This window comes from Abramis brama (genome assembly GCF_963993115.1).
Source record: "Abramis brama genome assembly, chromosome: 17".
NCBI lineage: Eukaryota > Metazoa > Chordata > Actinopteri > Cypriniformes > Leuciscidae > Abramis > Abramis brama.
Window position 1 is genome coordinate 540,001 of NC_139979.1, and position 20,000 is coordinate 560,000.

The 20,000-nt window shown below is 39.8% G+C and overlaps 4 protein-coding genes across 6 annotated transcripts in view; 2 read left to right on the top strand and 2 right to left on the bottom strand.

The window, feature by feature from the left end:
• Positions 1-4,502, bottom strand: part of clk2b (CDC-like kinase 2b) — a 32,414-nt gene extending 27,912 nt beyond the window's left edge. Inside the window, exons 1-2 of the mRNA XM_084089619.1 lie at positions 4,376-4,502; positions 3,185-3,357 (exon numbers count right to left, since the gene is read on the bottom strand). Of these exons, the coding sequence (XP_083945745.1) occupies positions 3,185-3,357 (173 nt within the window). The 5' untranslated portion in view covers positions 4,376-4,502. The remainder of the gene's footprint in view (positions 1-3,184; positions 3,358-4,375) is intronic.
• Positions 4,503-5,205: 703 nt separating this feature from the next.
• Positions 5,206-11,980, bottom strand: creb3l4 (cAMP responsive element binding protein 3-like 4). Its single transcript, XM_084087931.1, has 10 exons — positions 11,840-11,980; positions 10,690-10,773; positions 9,702-9,912; positions 9,313-9,437; positions 9,147-9,236; positions 8,946-9,052; positions 8,022-8,090; positions 7,829-7,913; positions 7,526-7,622; positions 5,206-6,751 (listed from the first exon to the last, which is right to left on the bottom strand). Exons 1-10 carry the CDS (start codon positions 11,885-11,887, stop codon positions 6,480-6,482), a joined length of 1,188 nt encoding a protein of 395 aa, XP_083944057.1. The 5' UTR covers positions 11,888-11,980; the 3' UTR covers positions 5,206-6,479.
• Positions 11,981-11,985: 5 nt separating this feature from the next.
• Positions 11,986-16,038, top strand: slc39a3 (solute carrier family 39 member 3). Of its 2 annotated transcripts, XM_084087932.1 has the most exons (5): positions 11,986-12,060; positions 12,489-12,933; positions 13,050-13,158; positions 13,739-13,869; positions 14,874-16,038. In XM_084087932.1, the coding sequence occupies exons 3-5, from the start codon at positions 13,086-13,088 to the stop codon at positions 15,636-15,638; spliced, it is 969 nt and encodes a 322-aa protein (XP_083944058.1). In that variant the 5' UTR covers positions 11,986-12,060; positions 12,489-12,933; positions 13,050-13,085; the 3' UTR covers positions 15,639-16,038. The 2 variants fall into 2 exon arrangements, with proteins under 2 accessions (XP_083944058.1, XP_083944059.1); XM_084087933.1 differs by lacking the exon at positions 11,986-12,060 and having other exon boundaries at positions 12,635-12,933; positions 13,050-13,266.
• A 1,264-nt stretch (positions 16,039-17,302) lies between these two features.
• The window catches only part of LOC311067631 (CREB-regulated transcription coactivator 2), a 28,557-nt gene continuing 25,859 nt past the window's right edge, over positions 17,303-20,000 (top strand). Inside the window, exon 1 of one of the 2 annotated variants that reach the window (XM_084089623.1) lies at positions 17,303-17,604. In XM_084089623.1, coding sequence (XP_083945749.1) covers positions 17,440-17,604 — 165 coding nt within the window. In that variant the 5' untranslated portion in view covers positions 17,303-17,439. The remainder of the gene's footprint in view (positions 17,605-20,000) is intronic. The other variant, XM_084089624.1, reaches the window with a different exon arrangement.

Genomic DNA, 20,000 nt, shown 5'->3' on the forward strand with positions numbered 1-20,000 from the left:
TAGAGGAGGAGATGGAGCCGGAAGAGGAGCAGCGGGAGCTAGAGGAGGAGATGGAGCCGGAAGAGGAGCAGCGGGAGCTAGAGGAGGAGATGGAGCCGGAAGAGGAGCAGCGGGAGCTAGAGGAGGAGATGGAGTCGGGAGCTAGAGGAGGAGATGGAGTCGGAAGAGGAGCAGCGGGAGCTAGAGGAGGAGATGGAGCCGGAAGAGGAGCAGCGGGAGCTAGAGGAGGAGATGGAGCCGGAAGAGGAGCAGCGGGAGCTAGAGGAGGAGATGGAGCCGGGGCAACAGAGCAGGGCAAGAATGCGTTTCTATCTTGGAAATTCAAACAGCATTTCACATTAAAGAAAGAGAAGGGAGAACGAAATATAACTGCGCAGTGCACCCTCTGCTTGCCAGCAACCAACCTCCTTTCAGCGTCCAGAGACTCCACCTCCAACCTGAAGAAGCATCTTAAAGTAAGTTATTTTTTAATTAGCCAGGTTTAGTCGTCTGCTGTAGTTTTACTGGTCACCTTGCTATTTTATAGTTGTATCAGGGCTGTGACGATATGCGATATGAAACCGAAATCGCGACACTCAGATCCACGAACCCGCGTCAGTGTGAGAAGCAGAATCACGACACACACCTTCCACCCCCAGAGTTATCCTTCCCGTCCAGATCCAATGCTACCACATCTTTACATTACTATTAGTATTATTTGAAGTTAACATTATACAATACGTAGACCTACACCACAAAATAAATACTTTAAAATTGGGCAATTCCAGCGTTATGGACGTGACATTTGCAGTCAAAACTCTCAGAAAATGCATTTAATACCAATATATTAAAACGTCTGTTTATATATCCATACTCCCTTAATAAAGGAGTCCAGACATTAGAAAAATATCAGTCTACACATGCGTTTTATATTTAATATGAGAGAAACATGCGTGACACAAAAAATCTTTAACTTTTAGGTGGCAAAATATTTTTCAGTACTTCTGTGAATTACACTGCGCAAACCAAACGTAATATACCCACCGGATGAAGAAGGGTCGGCTCTCCACAGAACATAATATATTCATTTTATTTAATTTTTCGTGTTCGCATTTATGAGGAAAAAACAATGTTACGGTCGTGACAGTTCTCCGTTACGGACGTGAGCGCTCTGAAAGCGGCACTAAAGACTGCTTTAAAACCTTCACAGAGACCTCAAACAGAAAGCACAAAGCCTTTCTCTAAAGTGAATTTCGTTTTGTATTAATTGTATCTTAATTTTAATCAATGTTTCATCAACCGGATTTAATAAATAAGAAGTAAATATAGCAGACAATAGATAATCAGGACACGGAGGCGCCGGCACGTGAACTGGAGCTCGTCTCATAAATGAACCGAAACTCAGCGCCTACTTGCCTCACAGACCTGAGAAATATATATATATATATAGAAAGCTTGAAATGTGTACTTTTAAACAGAACAATTCAAAACGAAAGAAAACAGACTCTCTGCTTGTGTAATCCGTATGAAATGTGCATTTCTCTCCGGCGCGTTCACTACTGCGAAGATCGCGAGTCAGCATCGTCAACTTCATCTTTGCAGCCGACACTGACACAGAAAACACTTGTTTATTAGTAAACAATTAAAATGTCTCCTTGCTATATTTGACATATTCATAATCATTACTTTTGCCGGTTCTTTGTGACAGCTTTTAGGTGCTTTTATTGGCAGCGCCACCCTTACAATTTACATGAACGCGTCACCATCGCATCGCCGCACCGCATTCCTACACTTATAAAATGTAATTCAATGTGGAAGTAATCCAAGTATTCAGAATACGTTACAAATTACATTTTGGGGCATGTATTCTGTAACTAAATACGTTTTGAAAGTATCCTTCCCAACACTGAATATACATTACAAATATAGTTATTCAGTCTAGAACGAGTGAATTTTCTCTGTCTTCTGTTGTTTGATTAGTGTAATTATAGAGCGGGAATATTAGCGTTATTATAGAGCAGGAATATTAGCGTTATTATAGAGCGGGAATATTAGCGTTATTATAGAGCGGGAATATTAGCGTTATTATAGAGCGGGAATATTAGCGTTATTATAGAGCGAGAATATTAGAGTTATTATAGAGCGAGAATATTAGCGTTATTATAGAGCGAGAATATTAGTGTTATTATAGAGAGGAATATTAGTGTTATTATAAAGCAGGAATATTAGCATTATTATAGAGAGGAATATTAGTGTTATTATAAAGCAGGAATATTAGCGTTATTATAGAGCGGGAATATTAGCGTTATTATAGAGCGAGAATATTAGTGTTATTATAGAGAGGAATATTAGTGTTATTATAAAGCAGGAATATTAGCGTTATTATAGAGCGGGAATATTAGAGTTATTATAGAGAGGAATATTAGTGTTATTATAAAGCAGGAATATTAGTGTTATTATAGAGAGGAATATTAGTGTTATTATAAAGCAGGAATATTAGTGTTATTATAGAGAGGAATATTAGTGTTATTATAAAGCAGGAATATTAGCGTTATTATAGAGCGGGAATATTAGCGTTATTATAGAGCGAGAATATTAGTGTTATTATAGAGAGGAATATTAGTGTTATTATAAAGCAGGAATATTAGCGTTATTATAGAGCGGGAATATTAGAGTTATTATAGAGAGGAATATTAGTGTTATTATAAAGCAGGAATATTAGTGTTATTATAGAGAGGAATATTAGTGTTATTATAAAGCAGGAATATTAGTGTTATTATAGAGAGGAATATTAGTGTTATTATAAAGCAGGAATATTAGCGTTATTATAGAGCGGGAATATTAGCGTTATTATAGAGCGAGAATATTAGTGTTATTATAGAGCGAGAATATTAGTGTTATTATAAAGCAGGAATATTAGCGTTATTATAGAGCGGGAATATTAGCGTTATTATAGAGAGGAATATTAGTGTTATTATAAAGCAGGAATATTAGTGTTATTATAAAGCAGGAATATTAGCGTTATTATAGAGCGGGAATATTAGGCTGCTGTCACTTTAAGAGCTGCACGGGTCCAGTATACTGATACACATGAGAACAGAGTCTCTCGAGCTTGATTGGTTTAAACTCATATTGAAATGCTCTCAAAGGAATCGATAAGAGGAATCGAGATTTTAATGACCAGTATCCGACGCCTGAGCGGTACCTCCTGGAGCGCTGGCGTCTGTCCCGGTTCCGTCTCCGGCTTCGGTCCCGCTGGGCGCTGGAGGACGAGGAGCGGCTGCGTGTGCGGCGTCTCCGCCGGTGCCGTTCGTACCGAACATGATGATTCCCACTGCGACTCCGCTCTGACGACGGGTACCGCCGAGAGTGAGGCATCTACACACAACACACACTCATCAGTTACACTAGAGCTTATATTCCACACACACACACACACACACTTGAGCCTTGATTGCATCGCTAGCATTCTGGGGTTATGTTAGCAAGTTCTGTCGTTATCAGCAGTTCAACAAGTCTGTGTTTCCAGCGAACATTCGCACACAGGGTTGTGTGTCTGGAAGGACAGATCTCGACCTGTAGAAGCAGAGATGCATCAATTTACGGTCAAGATCTTGTGTTGACGATGTAAGAGTCCGGCACTCTGTAAAGTCTCCTCCAGAACATCCCAAAGACTCTCCATGGATTCAAGGAATGAGTTTCATGCTCCTCTCCAACCATTCTCTCACAATCTGGACATTCTCACACAAACATTTCCATACATTAAATAATAGAATTGAAAAACTAACTAAATAAAAGATAAGTAAACAAACGTTCAAAACCTACTATTTCCAACAATCTCAATAACATTCTTATGTTAATAATCCCTAATGTTAATAAATAACTCCTGATATTTGTGATAGATTTGTCTTACTATGTATAAATAATTTTGCAAAACAATAACACCCAGCCTGGCTAGTTCTTAAAACACGATCTTCACATATACTGATGGTTTCTGCAGCTGACCGAGCTTAAATCCAGTCAGTGATTATCTGTCACTTCAACAACTTCAACAAGGAAATAAAACGCGTATGATAAAGAACAGAATGAAAGAATATCTTGTGTTTCTCAGGAGTCAGTCAGTCATACAGGTTTAAACCAGATTTTTTTGTTAGTAGATATACTATACATACTGTATATACATGAGTTATATGTTAGTATACATACTGTATATGTATGCGTGTTATTATTGTTATTATATGGATATATGTGTATATATTTAATTAGCTGATTTCTGCTCTCCTCAGTAGCGGTTAGCCCATCGAGCTAACAGCGCCAAACATACACAGATAAACCCGCCACTGCGAACTTCAGGACCTCAGTCTGTTCACATAATCAATATAATAACAATATTTACCGCTTTAGCAGCGACGCCGGTGCGTTTATCCCACAGAAAATCCGTTCTGCCGTTATTTTACCGCTCCGTGTATTCACGCGACAACTTCCGGTGAAGAGCTCAGCGCGCGCGCACACGCAGTTTCACTAAATCAAAGTGCGCGTTCAAGAGACGGGACAAAATGTGAAAAATGATATATATATAATGTATTTAGGTTTAGATGAGTTTTTTTTTAAAGAATACTCAGGCCAACATTCAAGGCTTGTCTTGGCTAACTTTGCTTTTCTAGTTAAAGAATAAGCTAATAATTCCTTTGAAGTGCCAGATATTTCAAATAATTGACAAATTCAAATAACTATAAAAACAAATATCAATCGATCCAATGGCTGGAAATTAAGGGAAATATATTGTATGGATACTGTATGCGATATCATATATTAGACATTGTGAAACCCATGATGACAATTTAGAGAAGAACATTCTGGATCGACTGTCATCTCTGTTTTCTGGACTAAATTCTAAACTTTTAATTTAATTTATTAACTAATTTAATACTAAACTTATTTGAACTAGTTTAATTCTAAACTTTTAATTGTTTTATATCTTAACTAGTTTAATACTAAACTTAATTGTATTATTTATTTTAACTAATATAATTCTAAACTTTTTATTTATTTATTTTATTGACTAGTTTAATTCAAAACTTTCAGTTTTATTTTTTATTTTAACTACTTTAAATCTTAATTTTTTTGTTCATTTTAAATAGTTTGATTCTAAACTTTAATTCTAATATCTGTTTTCAGGTCTTTCTTTAATGGTTAATGGCTCAAATTAACAACAACAACAACACATTATGAATGTAACTTTTATTCAGAAGACAATAAAATAAGAAAAGAGACCCAATCCTTGCATCGGAAGCAGGAAAACATGGATATTCTGAAGCGGTTTGACATCAGATCCGTTCACACTCACTCAGGTCTAATATCTAGATCTCACTCGGAGCGAGAAATGCAAAAGTCAGATATAAACTTGCAATTGCGAAAAAAGGTCAGAATTGTGAGATAAAAAGTCACAATTACCTTTTTTATTTTATAATTCTGTGGCGGAAACAAGTTTCCATAAAAAGCACAAGTGACAACCAAAGCAGTACTAAACAAATTGAACGTACAAACAGAAATGTCCCTTAATCAAACATTAATATGTATTAATTTCTGTGTTGTGACGCACTAAAGCACATGATGATGATGATGATGAAGACGACACTGGCTGCTCAAACACACCCGTGTCTGAGTTCAGAGGGAATAAATAATGCAGAACCATATGGAGTCAATTTTGTGCCATAATTAAACAAACAAATAAATCCAGCATTTTGCAAACTAACTCGATCTGCTTTGCAAAGGAAAACTCGACTCGCAAAACAAACTGAATTGCTTTTTACATTTTTTCTACATCGGACGCGAGCGAAATGACTAAATTAGTGATTATGTCTACACTGAACGAGTCTATTTCTGTCATTCTATATCAATTAATGAGAACATTTAATTTAATTGAAAGGAGGGTTTCATGATTCTTTATATTTGTAAAACACAATACATATTTGTTACTCCTCTGCGTTTTCACTCAAATAGACGTTTGTATTTCCACATTGCTTTTTGTTTGTGAGTCAAGTTTTCCTTTGCAAAGCAGATCGAGTTTGTTTGCAAAATGCTGGATTTGTTTGTTTAAAGGGGTGGTATAATGGCCTTTTCACAGATGTAAAATAAGTCTCTGATGTCCCCAGAGTGTGTGTGTGAAGTTTCAGCTCAAAATACCCCACAGATATTTTTATATAGCATGTTAAAATTGTCACTTTTTGAGGGTGAGCAAAAATGCACCATTTTTGTGTCTGTCCCTTTAAATGCAAATGAGCTGCTGCTCGGCACAGAGGGCGGAGCTTCAAGAGCTTGTGTGTGTGTGTGTGTGTGTGTGTGTGTGTGTTAGCAGCTCTGATTACCTCACACAAACATGTAATGAAAATTTCATAAACTTTTAGCCTTTTATGTTCAAACCACATCTCTCACCATAATCAACCACCCCTTTAATTATGGCACAAAATTGACTCCATAGAACCGTATCTAACAGAGGGTCACATCTCGTCTGCATGCGTCTGCGTGGCTGCGACTGCGTCTGCGTTTGCAGGAGCCGTTAGAGACACAGAGAGGAGTGTGTCTGCGCCTGCAGGAGCCGATAGAGACAGGAGTGTGTCTGCGTTCGTGCCGTTCTTCTGCTCTTCTGCCTGCGACTGCGCATCTGAGGGCCAGTCTGAGTCTGACAGCTTCAGTTCTGTGGGATCTGGAACCGGCGGATCCTCCAGGAGCGGCAGAGAGCCCGCGTCATTCAGGATGTTTCTGGACAGGACTGGACACACACACACACACACACACACACACACACCATCATCATCATCTTCATCTTCATCATCATCACATTATCTGTGTGGAAACTCGCATTCATTGCACAATAAACAAAGACAGTCTCATTCTACACTTTTTATTCTCAATCTAGTTTAGACTTTTAATCTATTTTAATTCTAAACTTTTAATCGATTTTTTTTATTTATTTTAACTAGTTTAATTCTAAACTTTTATTTTAATTTTAACTAGTTTAATTTTAACTAGTTTAATTCTAAACTTTTTATTTTATTTATTAACTAGTTTAATTCTAAACTTTTAAATTAATTTTAGTTTAATTCTAAGCTTTTAATTTAATTTATTAACTAGTTTATTTCTAAACTTTTAATTAAATGTTTTATATCTTAACTAGTTTAATACTAAACTTAATTTTATCTTTCATTCATTTTCACAAGTTTAATTCTAAACTTTTTATTTTATTTTAGGTTTATTTTAGGAACTAAATTAACTAAAAAAAGGAAATTAAAATATTAATATGCACACTTGAGGAATTAGTTCATCCAAGAATGAAGAAAATGATCTAAAACAACATAAATGTCCTTATTCTATTCTTCACGTTAAACACGTCGCAGGAGAAGCTTGTCGTGATTATGCATTAAGGCTGTTCAATACTTTGGATATCGATACAGGAACTTTTGTCATAATGCAGGTTTCACTCCTAATGTGTGATCAGCCTATGGAGATATTATTATATATATATATATATATAGTTGTTCCTCACCGCCGGACGGAGCGTAACTCTCCTCCAGTGACGGGGAACTCCTGCTGAACGGACTGTAACTCGGGAAGATCAGCAGAGCCAGAGAGAAGAAGAGAATCTGGGAGGAGGAAGAACACACTGGTTAACTGAAAGACTGAAGTGTGTGTGTGTGTGTGTGTGTGTGTGTGTACGAGCTGTGCAGCGAGAGACGGAGTCACTCACACTCACACTCACTCACACACTCATGCACACTCACGCACGCACTCTCTCTCTCTCACACACACACTCTCTCTCTCTCACACACACACACACACACACACACACCAGGATGCATGTGCTTGTCTGCGCCGCTTTCGTGGCCGTTTGCTTGATCAACGCCTGCAGTTTATGCAGCTGCGCCATAAGAGACCTGAAACAAACAAACAAACAAACAATCAAACAAACAAACATGCAGCTGACTGGATTGTGGAACGTTGTCGCATTAAACCAAGTGTTCACTGGTGTTCAGCTCACTCACATGTTGTGTTTCTCCAGCTGGCTGACGGTTCTCTGCAGTTCTTTATTCTGAGCTGAACAAGCTGCCACCCTAAAACACACACACACACACACACACACACACACACACGTCAGTCGAAAAGGAAAGTATAGTTTCAGAAACAGATGAAATATTTGGATGAAGAATAAAGATATTATCCCAGGACGTGTGTTAGGAAAGGGAACAGGGGTCATGTGACCTCACGTGTGTTAGGGGTCATGGGACCTCACGTCTGGTAGGGGTCATGCGACCTCACGTCTGCTGGGGGTCATGCGACCTCACGTCTGCTGGGGGTCATGCGACCTCACGTGTGCTAGGGGTCATGCGACCTCACGTGTGCTGGGGGTCATGCGACCTCACGTGTGCTAGGGGTCATGCGACCTCACGTCTGCTAGGGGTCATGCGACCTCACGTCTGCTGGGGGTCATGCGACCTCACGTCTGCTAGGGGTCATGCGACCTCACGTCTGCTGGGGGTCATGCGACCTCACGTCTGCTGGGGGTCATGCGACCTCACGTGTGCTAGGGGTCATGCGACCTCACGTCTGCTAGGGGTCATGCGACCTCACGTCTGCTGGGGGTCATGCGACCTCACGTCTGCTAGGGGTCATGCGACCTCACGTGTGCTGGGGGTCATGCGACCTCACGTCTGCTGGGGGTCATGCGACCTCACGTGTGCTAGGGGTCATGCGACCTCACGTCTGCTAGGGGTCATGCGACCTCACGTCTGCTGGGGGTCATGCGACCTCACGTGTGCTAGGGGTCATGCGACCTCACGTCTGCTAGGGGTCATGCGACCTCACGTGTGCTGGGGGTCATGCGACCTCACGTCTGCTGGGGGTCATGCGACCTCACGTCTGCTAGGGGTCATGCGACCTCACGTCTGCTAGGGGTCATGCGACCTCACCTGCTCTCCAGACCGTCGATGTACTCCTTCTTCCTCCTGCGACTGTCTTGAGCCGAGAGTTTGTTACGGATCTTCCGTCTCACTTTCTTCAAGATTCTCTCCTCAGCCTGTGAGATTAACAGTCCCATCAGCACTGTATTCATCTCCACACACACACACACACACACACACACACACACACACTCTCACTCTCACTCTCACCTTTGTTAAGGGCAGATTATTGGGCAGAGAAATTCCCTCCTGATCCAGCAGCTTCTGCTCCTCGTCTGTGAGCTGAAGGTCAGGATAAACCTGAACAGGAGAGTTTAAATGTCAGCGACATGAGCTCACGCAGTTTGGCTGAACCCTTCCTTTAAAACAAACCTACCAAAAAGCTGTCGGGGTTGTGCATGTTTTGCATGTCATGAGTGGAAACATTCTCCACCTTCACAGACGACACCAGCTCGTTGACCACACACGACTCCGACAGCAGCATCTGAGAGCTCCACTCATCTGGACAGACCAGACGCATGAGAACATGATTACATGCGGATTACATTTGGATTACATTTGGATTACATTTGGATTACATGCGGATTACATGGAGATTATTATATATAACTAACCAACTAACTAACCAACTAACTAACTCTTAAACAAAGACGTTTTTAAACCTCTATAGGAAAAATACTTCCAGAATTAAAGCCGCTGAAAAAGTGGGCGGGGTCTGTCGCTCTCTCGGGTCACATGACACAGACTGGAACAGGAAGTGCTCACCCAGCTCTATGGAGATCATTTGTGGCGGCTGCTGCTCTGCGCTGGCTCCGCCCACACCGCTGATGTCATACACCACCTGATACACGCTGTGGTTCTGCTCGTCGGACTGGTCCTCGGACAGGCCACTGTCGCTCTCGGACAGCGCTGACGTGTACATCTCGTTTGGGTTGATGGCGTTCAGAACCTCCTCAGACTCGCTGTCATTCAAACTCTGGAACACAGACAGTGATGGTTCAGGAGTGAGTCAGAACAGCACAGACTGCAGATCATGTGTGTGTGTGTGTGAGTGAGTGAGTGAGTGAGTGTGTGTGAGTGTTTACTACTCTCTGCTCCTAACGTGTGCAGTGTCTTGGATGAGTTACACACGTCACATTCACTTTTGCAATCTGGACTTAAATAAAGTTTCTGTCATCATTTACTCCCCCTCATATTGTTCCAAACTTGTGTGACTTTCTTTTGTCTATGAAACAGACAATGTGACATTTCAGAAAACTTGTAATACAAGTTTTCCACTGTAAATTGAACAGCACACAGGTTTGGAACATCATCTTCGTCATTTCTGATGCATTAAAGGGCCTGATATACTTCAAGTGAAACTGAAACACAAACCGAACTAAAGTCCAGAAAAAAAAGTTTCTGAAAAAGTTTTTTTGGAAACCTCCGAACTCCCATTGGTCCACGGTGATGATGTAAGAGGTGGGTGTGGCTCTGAGGCTCCGCCTTCTTTGAGGTCAGACCCGGAGAGCTGCTTTATAGTAGAGACTGAGTGTAATTGTAATTGAAAGCGACACTGTTTAAAAAAAAAAATGTAATACTGTAAAACTGCTGCTTTAAAGCGATCTATTGTATAGTGTCTGAATAGCAGAGCTTCTGCAAACACCCACATCACTATGATCAGGGGCTTTAACCCTTTCAGCCAGAGTGTGTGTGTGTGTGTGTGTGTGTGTGTGTGTGTGTGTGTGTGTGTGTGTGTGTGTGATTGACTCACACAGCGCGGCTCGACGCTCCAGTCCTCCGAGTACAGGACTCCATCGTCCAGGATCAGCCCGCTCTCCACCGCCTCCTCAGCATCCTGATACAGACGGGCAAAAATTTAAATTAAAATTAAAATAAATAAACATAAAAATTAGCCATTATCTAATTAAATATGCACTCATTTGCATAAATTCCCAGAACATTGGATAAAGCCAGGTTCATAATTGTAAGGAACATGAGTGTGGTTCACAAATACGGACCAACACAAGTGTTAAATATGCAAATAATGCATTATCTAATTAAATATACACTAATTTGCATAAATTCCCAGAACATTGGAATTAGCCAGGTTTGAGATTCTTGTTTCATTTTGTTGACATATTAAATGCTTTGAAGGGATTCTGGATTTCATATCACTCCATAAATCAGAAAATACTGTCAACAGATGCAAATAAATATATTTTCACCATGTTTTTAGGAGTAAAATGTTGTATAAATCATGCGAATGATATATGAGCAAACCTTGAGTATATAGATATGAGTAAATCTGTAAAGTCTGGTGTGTACAGCTGCTGAAGTGGAGATTTATAACTCAAACGCACCGCCTTTAAAGATCTACAGACGCAAATATATCAAGTGCAACAAAATAAACACTACAAAGTGCATTTCGGATGATTTCTTTACACTAGTCGCGTATTATGGAAGCAAAACAGACCTCAAAACTGGCCAGTGCATGGATAAACATCAACGGTATGACCTGCAGTGTCTTAACAAGTAGAAGTTTTCTGTAAAAAAATGTCATTTTTAACAGTGTGGAAGTAAATAACCTGTTTCAGGTGGAGTGACACGTGAGGTTCAACGAGCTCTACCTGTCTGTCTTCTACCTGTCTGTCTGTGGGAGGATGTGGACATCCTGGTAGGGTTTAGACTTCACACACATATAATAAGAGACCCATTTCTCTAGTTATATACACTCACAAAACTAGCTTTGCAAACGGAATAGATATAATATCAGCATGTGCTATTAAACAGGCGGAGTGCACATATGAAGATTAGATTACAGCAGCATAAACAACAGCTGATGATGTGTCTGTATGTTGAGCTGTCAATCAAATCACAGTAAACAAACCGCGTTTCTAGTGTTATCTGCACGTTTTACTCACTCGCTCGGTGGATTTGACGTCCCCGGACACTAGATCGGGTTCTCGCATCCTTCACACACGAGCGTTCGGGTTATTATGCGAGCATAAGCGGATAGTTCCCTGTGTGGATCCGGATCTTCTGGTTCATTTGATTCAGTGTGATTCACATCCGCGTTCGGCGTGTGGGCGGGGCTCTGGAGAGACGCTGACCAATAGCACATCATTACGCGCCTCCGCATGAAGTGAGTATAAAAACTTTTTTTGTTTTGTTTACTTCTCAGTATATTAAAGTATATTATATGAAATATTTGCTTACTTCAAAGTATTTTAAAGTGTTTCAGTGTCGCTAATGTTTTTCAGACCCATGTTAGAGTTAGAGACGCGTACACAGTCACGTGATCCCTGTTACTTTTGTCCACGCGAGTCAGGATGTTCTTTGTGATTACTTATAAATGATTTTTAATAATTTTATAGAGATTTTGGGGGTGGTTTCCATTACCAATGACGCGTACAAACATTATAGGGTACACAGCAAAGCGACTTAATGTTTTTTGTTTGAAAGACAGTTTTTTGTTAAATAGCGCCCTCTGTAATAAAGTTATTCAGTGATATGCCCAAAGCATTGGTTGCAGAACTTCACAAATTCATGTTTGTGATGTTCTTTGTGCAGGTTTAGACAAGTTGCGGACAGCTGTGACTCGTGTTGATGCCCGGTTCGCAGGTGATTCACTCTTTTGAGCCGGATCTCTTTAACGAATTGGATGTTACAACCTCAATCTGAATCGTTCAGGCAACTGACTCGTTCACTGACTCGTTCACTAAAATGAATCAGATTTTGAACATGTCGTGACTCACTGTCCGCTTCCCGAAAGCAGGATAAGAAGTGCAGCTTTACGGGAACAAACCTCAAGAAAAACCCACGATCAGCTCGAGTGATGTTCTTCTAACATGTTAAATACGAACAAAACTCAGGACGTGTGGAAAGTTATTGGCGGACGCTTACGATTCAGTCTCGTTTCGTTTTTGTTTGACTGATGAAGAGAAGTTTAATGTAGAAGAGATCCAGCATTGCAACACAAACAACTCAGATAATCTGCTTCAGTTTATGTGTACTGGTAAGTACTTCGATAATAGAACCATACCAATGTATAAAGAACCAAATTATACTGTGAAAAGTAGTAAGACGTGGGGAATGTGTGGTTCTGTGATGTTAATCGTGTGCTGTGCCCAGCTGGAGCCAGGCGGTGGGCTTCGGACCGAGCTGGAGATGCTGACTCTGATGCTGTGCTTCAGTCTTCTGTGCGGCTTCGGCCCGGTGTGTGTGATCAGACGAGCTGCAGGTGAACATCATCATCTTCATCTTCATCCATCATCTCTCAGCACTGTGATCCATCAATGCTGCATACAGCGCAACTGTTTAAAATTAAAGTGATAGTTCACCTAAAAAAGTAAATTCTGTCATCATTTAATCACCCTCGAGTTGTTCCAAACCTGTGCGAGTTTCTGTCTTCTGCCGAACACAAAAGAAGATATTTTGAAGAATGTGGGTCACCAAACAGTTGATGAACTCCATTGACTTCCATAGTACTTTAATTTAAATAAATAATAAATTTTTCTTAAATATAAATATATACATGCATGTGTATTTTGGATGCGATTAATCGCGATTCATCGTTTCACAGCACAAAAAATACTGTGGAAGTAAACGGGTCCATCAACTGGTGACCGACATTCTTCAAAATATCTTTTGTCCTTTAATGCAATAAATTCTGAATAGCAAGTAATACCTCAGTGTAACTAATTACAATTGACATTATTTCCTCTCTGTGTGTCGGTGTCCCATGATGCTCTCTGTGTGTCGGTGTCCCATGATGCTCTCTGTGTGTCGGTGTCCCATGATGCTCTCTGTGTGTCACTCAGGTGTGCGGCTCGGAGTCATGGGTCTGGCCTCATGTTTGTCTGACGGCGTGTTCCTTTGCTCATGTTTGCTGGATCTGCTGCCCGATTATCTGACCCACGCCAGAGAAACCTTCAGCCGGCTCGGCCTCGCGGTCGGTCATTAATGATCATTATTATTATTATTAATTAAAGTATGTGACTAAGTGCGTTTACAAATTGTACTGGTGAGTGTACAGTATATAGCGTTCAAAAGCTTGGGGTCGGTACGATTTATTAATGTTTTTGAAAGAGTCTCTTCTGCTGCATTTATTTGATCAAAAATACAGTGAAATATTATAATAATGTAAATCATCAGTTTTCTATGTGAATATACAGTAAAGTGTAATTTATTCCTGTGATCAAAGAGTTTTCAGCATCATTACTCCAGTCTTCAGTGTCACATGATCCTTCAGAAATCACTCTAATATGATGATTTGATGATCAAGAAACATTTATGATTATTATCAGTGATGAAAATAGTTGTTGACAGTTTTTATTTCAGGATTCTTTGATGAATAGAAAGTTCAAAAGAACAGCATTTATCTGAAATAGAAGCTTTTGTAACATTATAAATGTCTTTAATGTCACTTCTGATAAATTTAATTCATCCTTGATGAATAAAAGTATTGATTTATTTGATTTATTTCCCCCAAAAAATAAAATAAAAATTCTTACAGACCCCAAACTTTTGCCCGTTAGTGTATAAGATTCTATATCAAATAAATGCTGTTCTTTTTAACTTTCTCTTTCTAAGGACGTCGACGTCACTTCAGGGGTTTGGGAAAAGCATGTAAAAGTCCTGGCAGGAAGCGATGCGTAAGGATGTAGTGTAAGGAAGAATTATTATTTTTAAGTGTTAACAACTTAGCGTTAACTAATAATTGTTGCAAACTGGAACTACCAACAGAATAGTAGTGCATTCCTGGAGCTGGGCGTCGTTACACTACATCCTTAAGCATCGCTTGCTAGAACACGCCCTCGTGACGCCACTATAGATGATAAAAATACATGTTGAGGGTTTAAATTGTAAACCTTTGTTCTCTGTTACCACTAAAGGAGGAGTTAAAACGTTCTCCGATGTTAAACATGTGATTAATGAGAGTCTCTGTCTTTGCAGCTTCATTTCCCGCTGGCCGAGTTCCTCGTGTCCATGGGATTCCTTCTGGTGTTCGTGTTGGAGCAGATGCTGCTGGCGTTCCGAGATCCGATGGGATGCGAATCCCTCGAGAAACAGGCGCTCATAGACCCTCACGTGACCAAGAGTCGGGATTCTTCCGGGTGTTCCCGTCGTCTCTCCGGGGCCGACGAATCCCTCGAGAAAAAGGTGCTCATAGACCCTCACGTGACCCAGAGTCTGGATTCTCCCGGTCATTCCCATCGTCTCCCCGGGACCTACGGGTCCGCTTCTCCGGAGCACGTGGGTCTGCGTGTGTTTCTCCTGGTGTTCTGCCTGTGTGTGTGTGCTCTGGTCGAGGGTCTGAGTGCCGGATCCAAGCCGGTTCCCGAACTAATCCCGCAGATTTGTGTGACACTGTTTCTCCGGCAGGGAATCGTGGCGTTCAGTCTCTCCGTACGGATGAGCCACTACGGTCTCCGTCAGACCGTGACGTCCGGATGCCTCTTTCTGTTCTCCCTCTCCTGTCCGGTGGGAATCGGGATGGGGATGGGGATGGGGATGGGAATGGTCGGGATGAATCCCAGCGCTCCGGGTCAGCTGGTCCGATGTGCCGTCGCGGGTCTGGCGTCCGGGATCTTCATCTACATCTCCATCGCTGGACTGCTGTGGCAGGAACCGGCCTCTCCGAAGCATCGCATCCATAAAGTCACGTTCCTGCTCACGGGATTTGCTCTGGTTACTGCAGTTCTGTTCTGTAAAGTCTGATCGGAGCGCTTGTGCTTTAAAGGCGCTGAATGTAGCTTTTTCACTCTACCAAAGCATAAAATACCATAATATGTTTGCAGATATAGGAAACATGCTAAGTTCATATACTGGTTTCTCTGAAAAACACTTCTACAGCCAGATATTTTACGTATTATTTCACACATTCCGTGTGTCTGTCTGTTTTTGTTTTGGTCTGTGTGACTCCGCCCACTGCCGGTTCAGCCAATAGTATTTCGACACCCCGGGATGCCAGTTGATGGGAAACGCAGCGTATTGCAGCCAGCAAACAAACTGGGTCAGAGATTGCAGATTCTACCCAACCTAAAAAGTATTAATTTAAAAATCTCTATGAACGAGAGCATATTAAAACGTGGATAAATAAACTCATCAGCTTACAGTGTGTATGTCTCCATGCTCGTTCCTGTTGCGTGTGCTCAAACTGGCCACCCTCGTGAGCAGCGAGTCTGAGGAGGCGGGGAAACAACGATCTCTGATATTTTTAATTTGGCAAAGCCTGGGAAATATGCTATATATATATATATATACCCTACACACACACACACACACACACACACATATATATATATATATATATATATTTAAATAATGCAATATAATGACTATAAAAGTCATTACAGGGTTTTTAAAGTCCCCCTGTGGGGAAAATCCAGTTTGTAATGTTGTTTATGTGTCTATGTGGTGTTTTTAATATGCTTTAAGACAAAGCATGTGTAAATTCATAAGTCGACTCCATTGCTGAGTATTTTCTCCTTAAAACTGCAGTGAACCAAAGACAGTCTCAAAAACACGCTTTGAAATCGCTGGTGTTTCTGACGTCACAAACTACCTTGTAACCAATCAGATCAACGTGTGATCGTCAACCAGTGGATCTCTGAGCTGAGTGAGTGAGTGAGTGGAGGCGGGGCTCATTTGCATATTCATAGAACCGCGCATACTAAATGAGGCAAGAGTGTCGAGTTACATTCAAGATATTTTAAGGCATGAAGTATTTCTTTTTCAAGGAAAAAATGTTTAATATGTCATTTTTGATGGATACAATTTTTGATTACAGGGGGACATTTTTTTTTACTCACAACAAATAGCGATTTCTACCCAATAAAATATTTTAGAGCTTGACGTGGAAAATGTATATTCATTATACAAATTTTCCTAAATTTATAATATTTTATTAACTTCCATTACTTTTGTGGGTCTAAAAATAATTTTATGTAAATAATACTTTTTTAGTAAGAAATAAAAATGGAACAAAAATAAAAACAAAGAAAATGAAACGCTCACTTAAATAATTACATAAATGCAAAATTAAAATGAATAATTTACTAAAATAATTACGTGCAAAATTAAAATAAATTTTATAGACACATAAACAACATTACAAGCTGGATTTTCCCCACAGGGGGACTTTAAAATAAAACAACCCATAAAAAAGGTTTTAAAAAATCTAAATAAAAACTTACTCAAACTTAAATCATAAAAAGTAATGTTAAAAGTAATTATTTCTAATAAAAACAAAGTAAAACACACATTATAATTTAATTAAATAATAAAATGTACAAAAAATATATTAGAACGCTATTTTCAATACTAGCTGTGCTGTAAGTCCGTCAGTGTGTGTGAGTGTGTCTGTGTCTTGAGTTTGAATGTTGAATGTGTGTACAGAGTGTGTGCGCGTGTAAGTCTCGCTCGTGCCCCTAGAGGGCTCGTCTGTCTCTCTCTGTCAGTGAGTGTGTGTGTGTCGGTTCTTCGGGTCTGTATGTGAGTTCGGGGTTCGATCATCATCATGTCCTCCGCGGGATCATGCGGACCGGCACCGGGACCGAATCACGGCGGTTCTGTTACCTCAAACCCGCGAAAGTTCAGCGAGAAGATCGCGCTCCACACGCAGAGACAGGCTGAGGAGACGGCGGCGTTCCAGCAGGTCATGATGGACCTCACCTCCACCCGGGTAACTCACACACACACTCTCACACACACTCACGGGAACCGGATCGCGGTTCTGACGTTCCCGCTGAAAAGCGTCAAATCCGTGTTTTACTCTCGTCTCGTGAGCGCGCTCGGCGGTTGGCAGGAGCGCGCGCGAGCAGGTAGTAGCGCGCTAGCTAACGGAAGCTAATGACAATAACGCTGTTATCATGAAAATGGTGTAAAGGAAAGACGTCAAAGAGACTTTAATTATATGGTAGATAATAGAAGAGCCACTCTGACGGTAAACGACATTAAAAGAACGTTAAATACGTGTGTGAGTTTGATTAGTCTGTCAGACAGGAAGCGGTTAGCAGCAGATTAGCACGAGCTCTCTCTCTCTCTCTCTCTCACACACACACACACACACACACACACACATCAATCTCAGTGTATTCGTTTAAACATCACATATGAAATCAGCAGAATTACAGTCTGATGTCTAATTCACTTTATCTAGGTTCACTACCAGAATGTGTGATGGTATTTCTTGGACATGTACCATGGTAACACTGTGTGTGTGTGTGTGTGTGTGTGAGATGTCACATTGATAACTGCTGGGTTAGTGAAGCTGGTGTGGGCTGGTCACCCTGACCTTTACCCTTTCACCTCATCACCTGAATAATGATATTCAGGCTATCAAATACATTTTGTAAGTGTATTATTTTTATTTGTTTTTTTTTTATATTTTAAAATGTTACGTTTTAGTAAGTTTTAATCTTGTCGCTTCGGACAAAGGCGTCTGCTAAATGACTAAATGTTTTAGTTTTATTTAATTATTTTTTATTTAAAATGGTTTCTTTAAATTTTTCATTATATAATGGATTTTTTTAGGAAGTGTATTATTTTGATTTTCAAATGAAAAATATTTGAAAATATAATATAACAATATTTTATACAATATTATATTTTATATATATAAAATATATATAAAAAATATTTTATACAAAAAAATAAAACATTTTTGTAAAAATTTACAAAATAAAATATATTAAAAAAAAGGAAAGTTGCCCTCCGCGATATGGCGGGTACGATCCAGCGGCCAATAGGGCGTCTGTGTATTTATTATTTCTATGATTATAACAGCTGATATTACCCACAACCCACTGCGCTTTGGAGGAGGAACTACAAACACGAGTAAAAAGTGTTAAACTACAAACATGGCGGATGTGCCGGCGGTGAGAGGTTTAGATAAAGGTTTGAGTGACTAATCAAAGTTTAACCTGATAAAAAAATATTTGTTTAATGTCATCCGTTATATTTCATCTGCAATAACAATGTGGACTTTTATAAAGATCCGTTTGGCCATTAACTTTTAAATGTATCATCATGCATTAATATGAGGAGAGTCTCCGCGACTCTGCATCTCTCTCCGATACAGTAGGAAATGAATATAAATGTGGATGATTTTATCTTTGACAAGATGATTGACAGGTCAGTGTACGTTAAAGACGTTATTGTATGACGGGATAGTGTGTCCCAGAGCTAGTGTACTCTTCCGCCACACACTCAAAACTCCACAGTTCCAGGGCGAAGTGTGAGCAGGAGAACAGAGACGCAGCATCAGTGTGTGTGTGTGTGTGTGTGTGTGTGTGTGTGTGTGTGTGTGTGTGCTCTCCTCCTGCGACGGTGTCTGTCCAGAGCAGTGGGGAAATCTCAGACTGTGTGTGTGTGTGTGCGGTCGAATGTCAACACACACTTCTCTCTGGATGGGGAAACTGGTTGACCGTGATTAGGTTGACCTCTGACCCTGAAACATGCTCTTTTGCTCATGCATGTGTAAACATGTTTCATATCTTCAGAGTTTATGTTTACTACATTGCTTCACGCTGTATCTTTAACCCAGGGTTAAGCAGAGTTAGCCCAGGTTAGCCCTCGCTGAAGCAGGACTTGTTTTGTCAGCCGAACACATTTGACCTGAAATGATTTCAGTAACTCAACAACACTTTCACGTCTACGGTCACATGACAACACATGAAATATTTCATCTTTTTTAGTAAGCGTTTCATTTTGAATGTTTTTATTTGTAAAATATTTACATATTTTAATTTTTTTGATTTCATTCATTTTTATTAAGTGTTTTATTATGATTTTTTAAACTATTTATTTTAATTTGACATTTAACGATTTGATTAACTGTAGTGTTTTATTTTCTAAATTATTTATTCATATTAATATAATATTTGTCCATTTTAAAATTATTTATTTATTTTAATTTGTCACTTGTATAATTAAGTTACCTTTAGTAAATGTTTTGGTGTTTTTTTATTTTCAAATGATTTATTTTAATTTGACATTTAACAATTGATTAACTTTTAGTAAGTGTTTTATTTTGATGATTGTTTTAATTTTAACCTATTTTTTGAGAATTTTTATTTC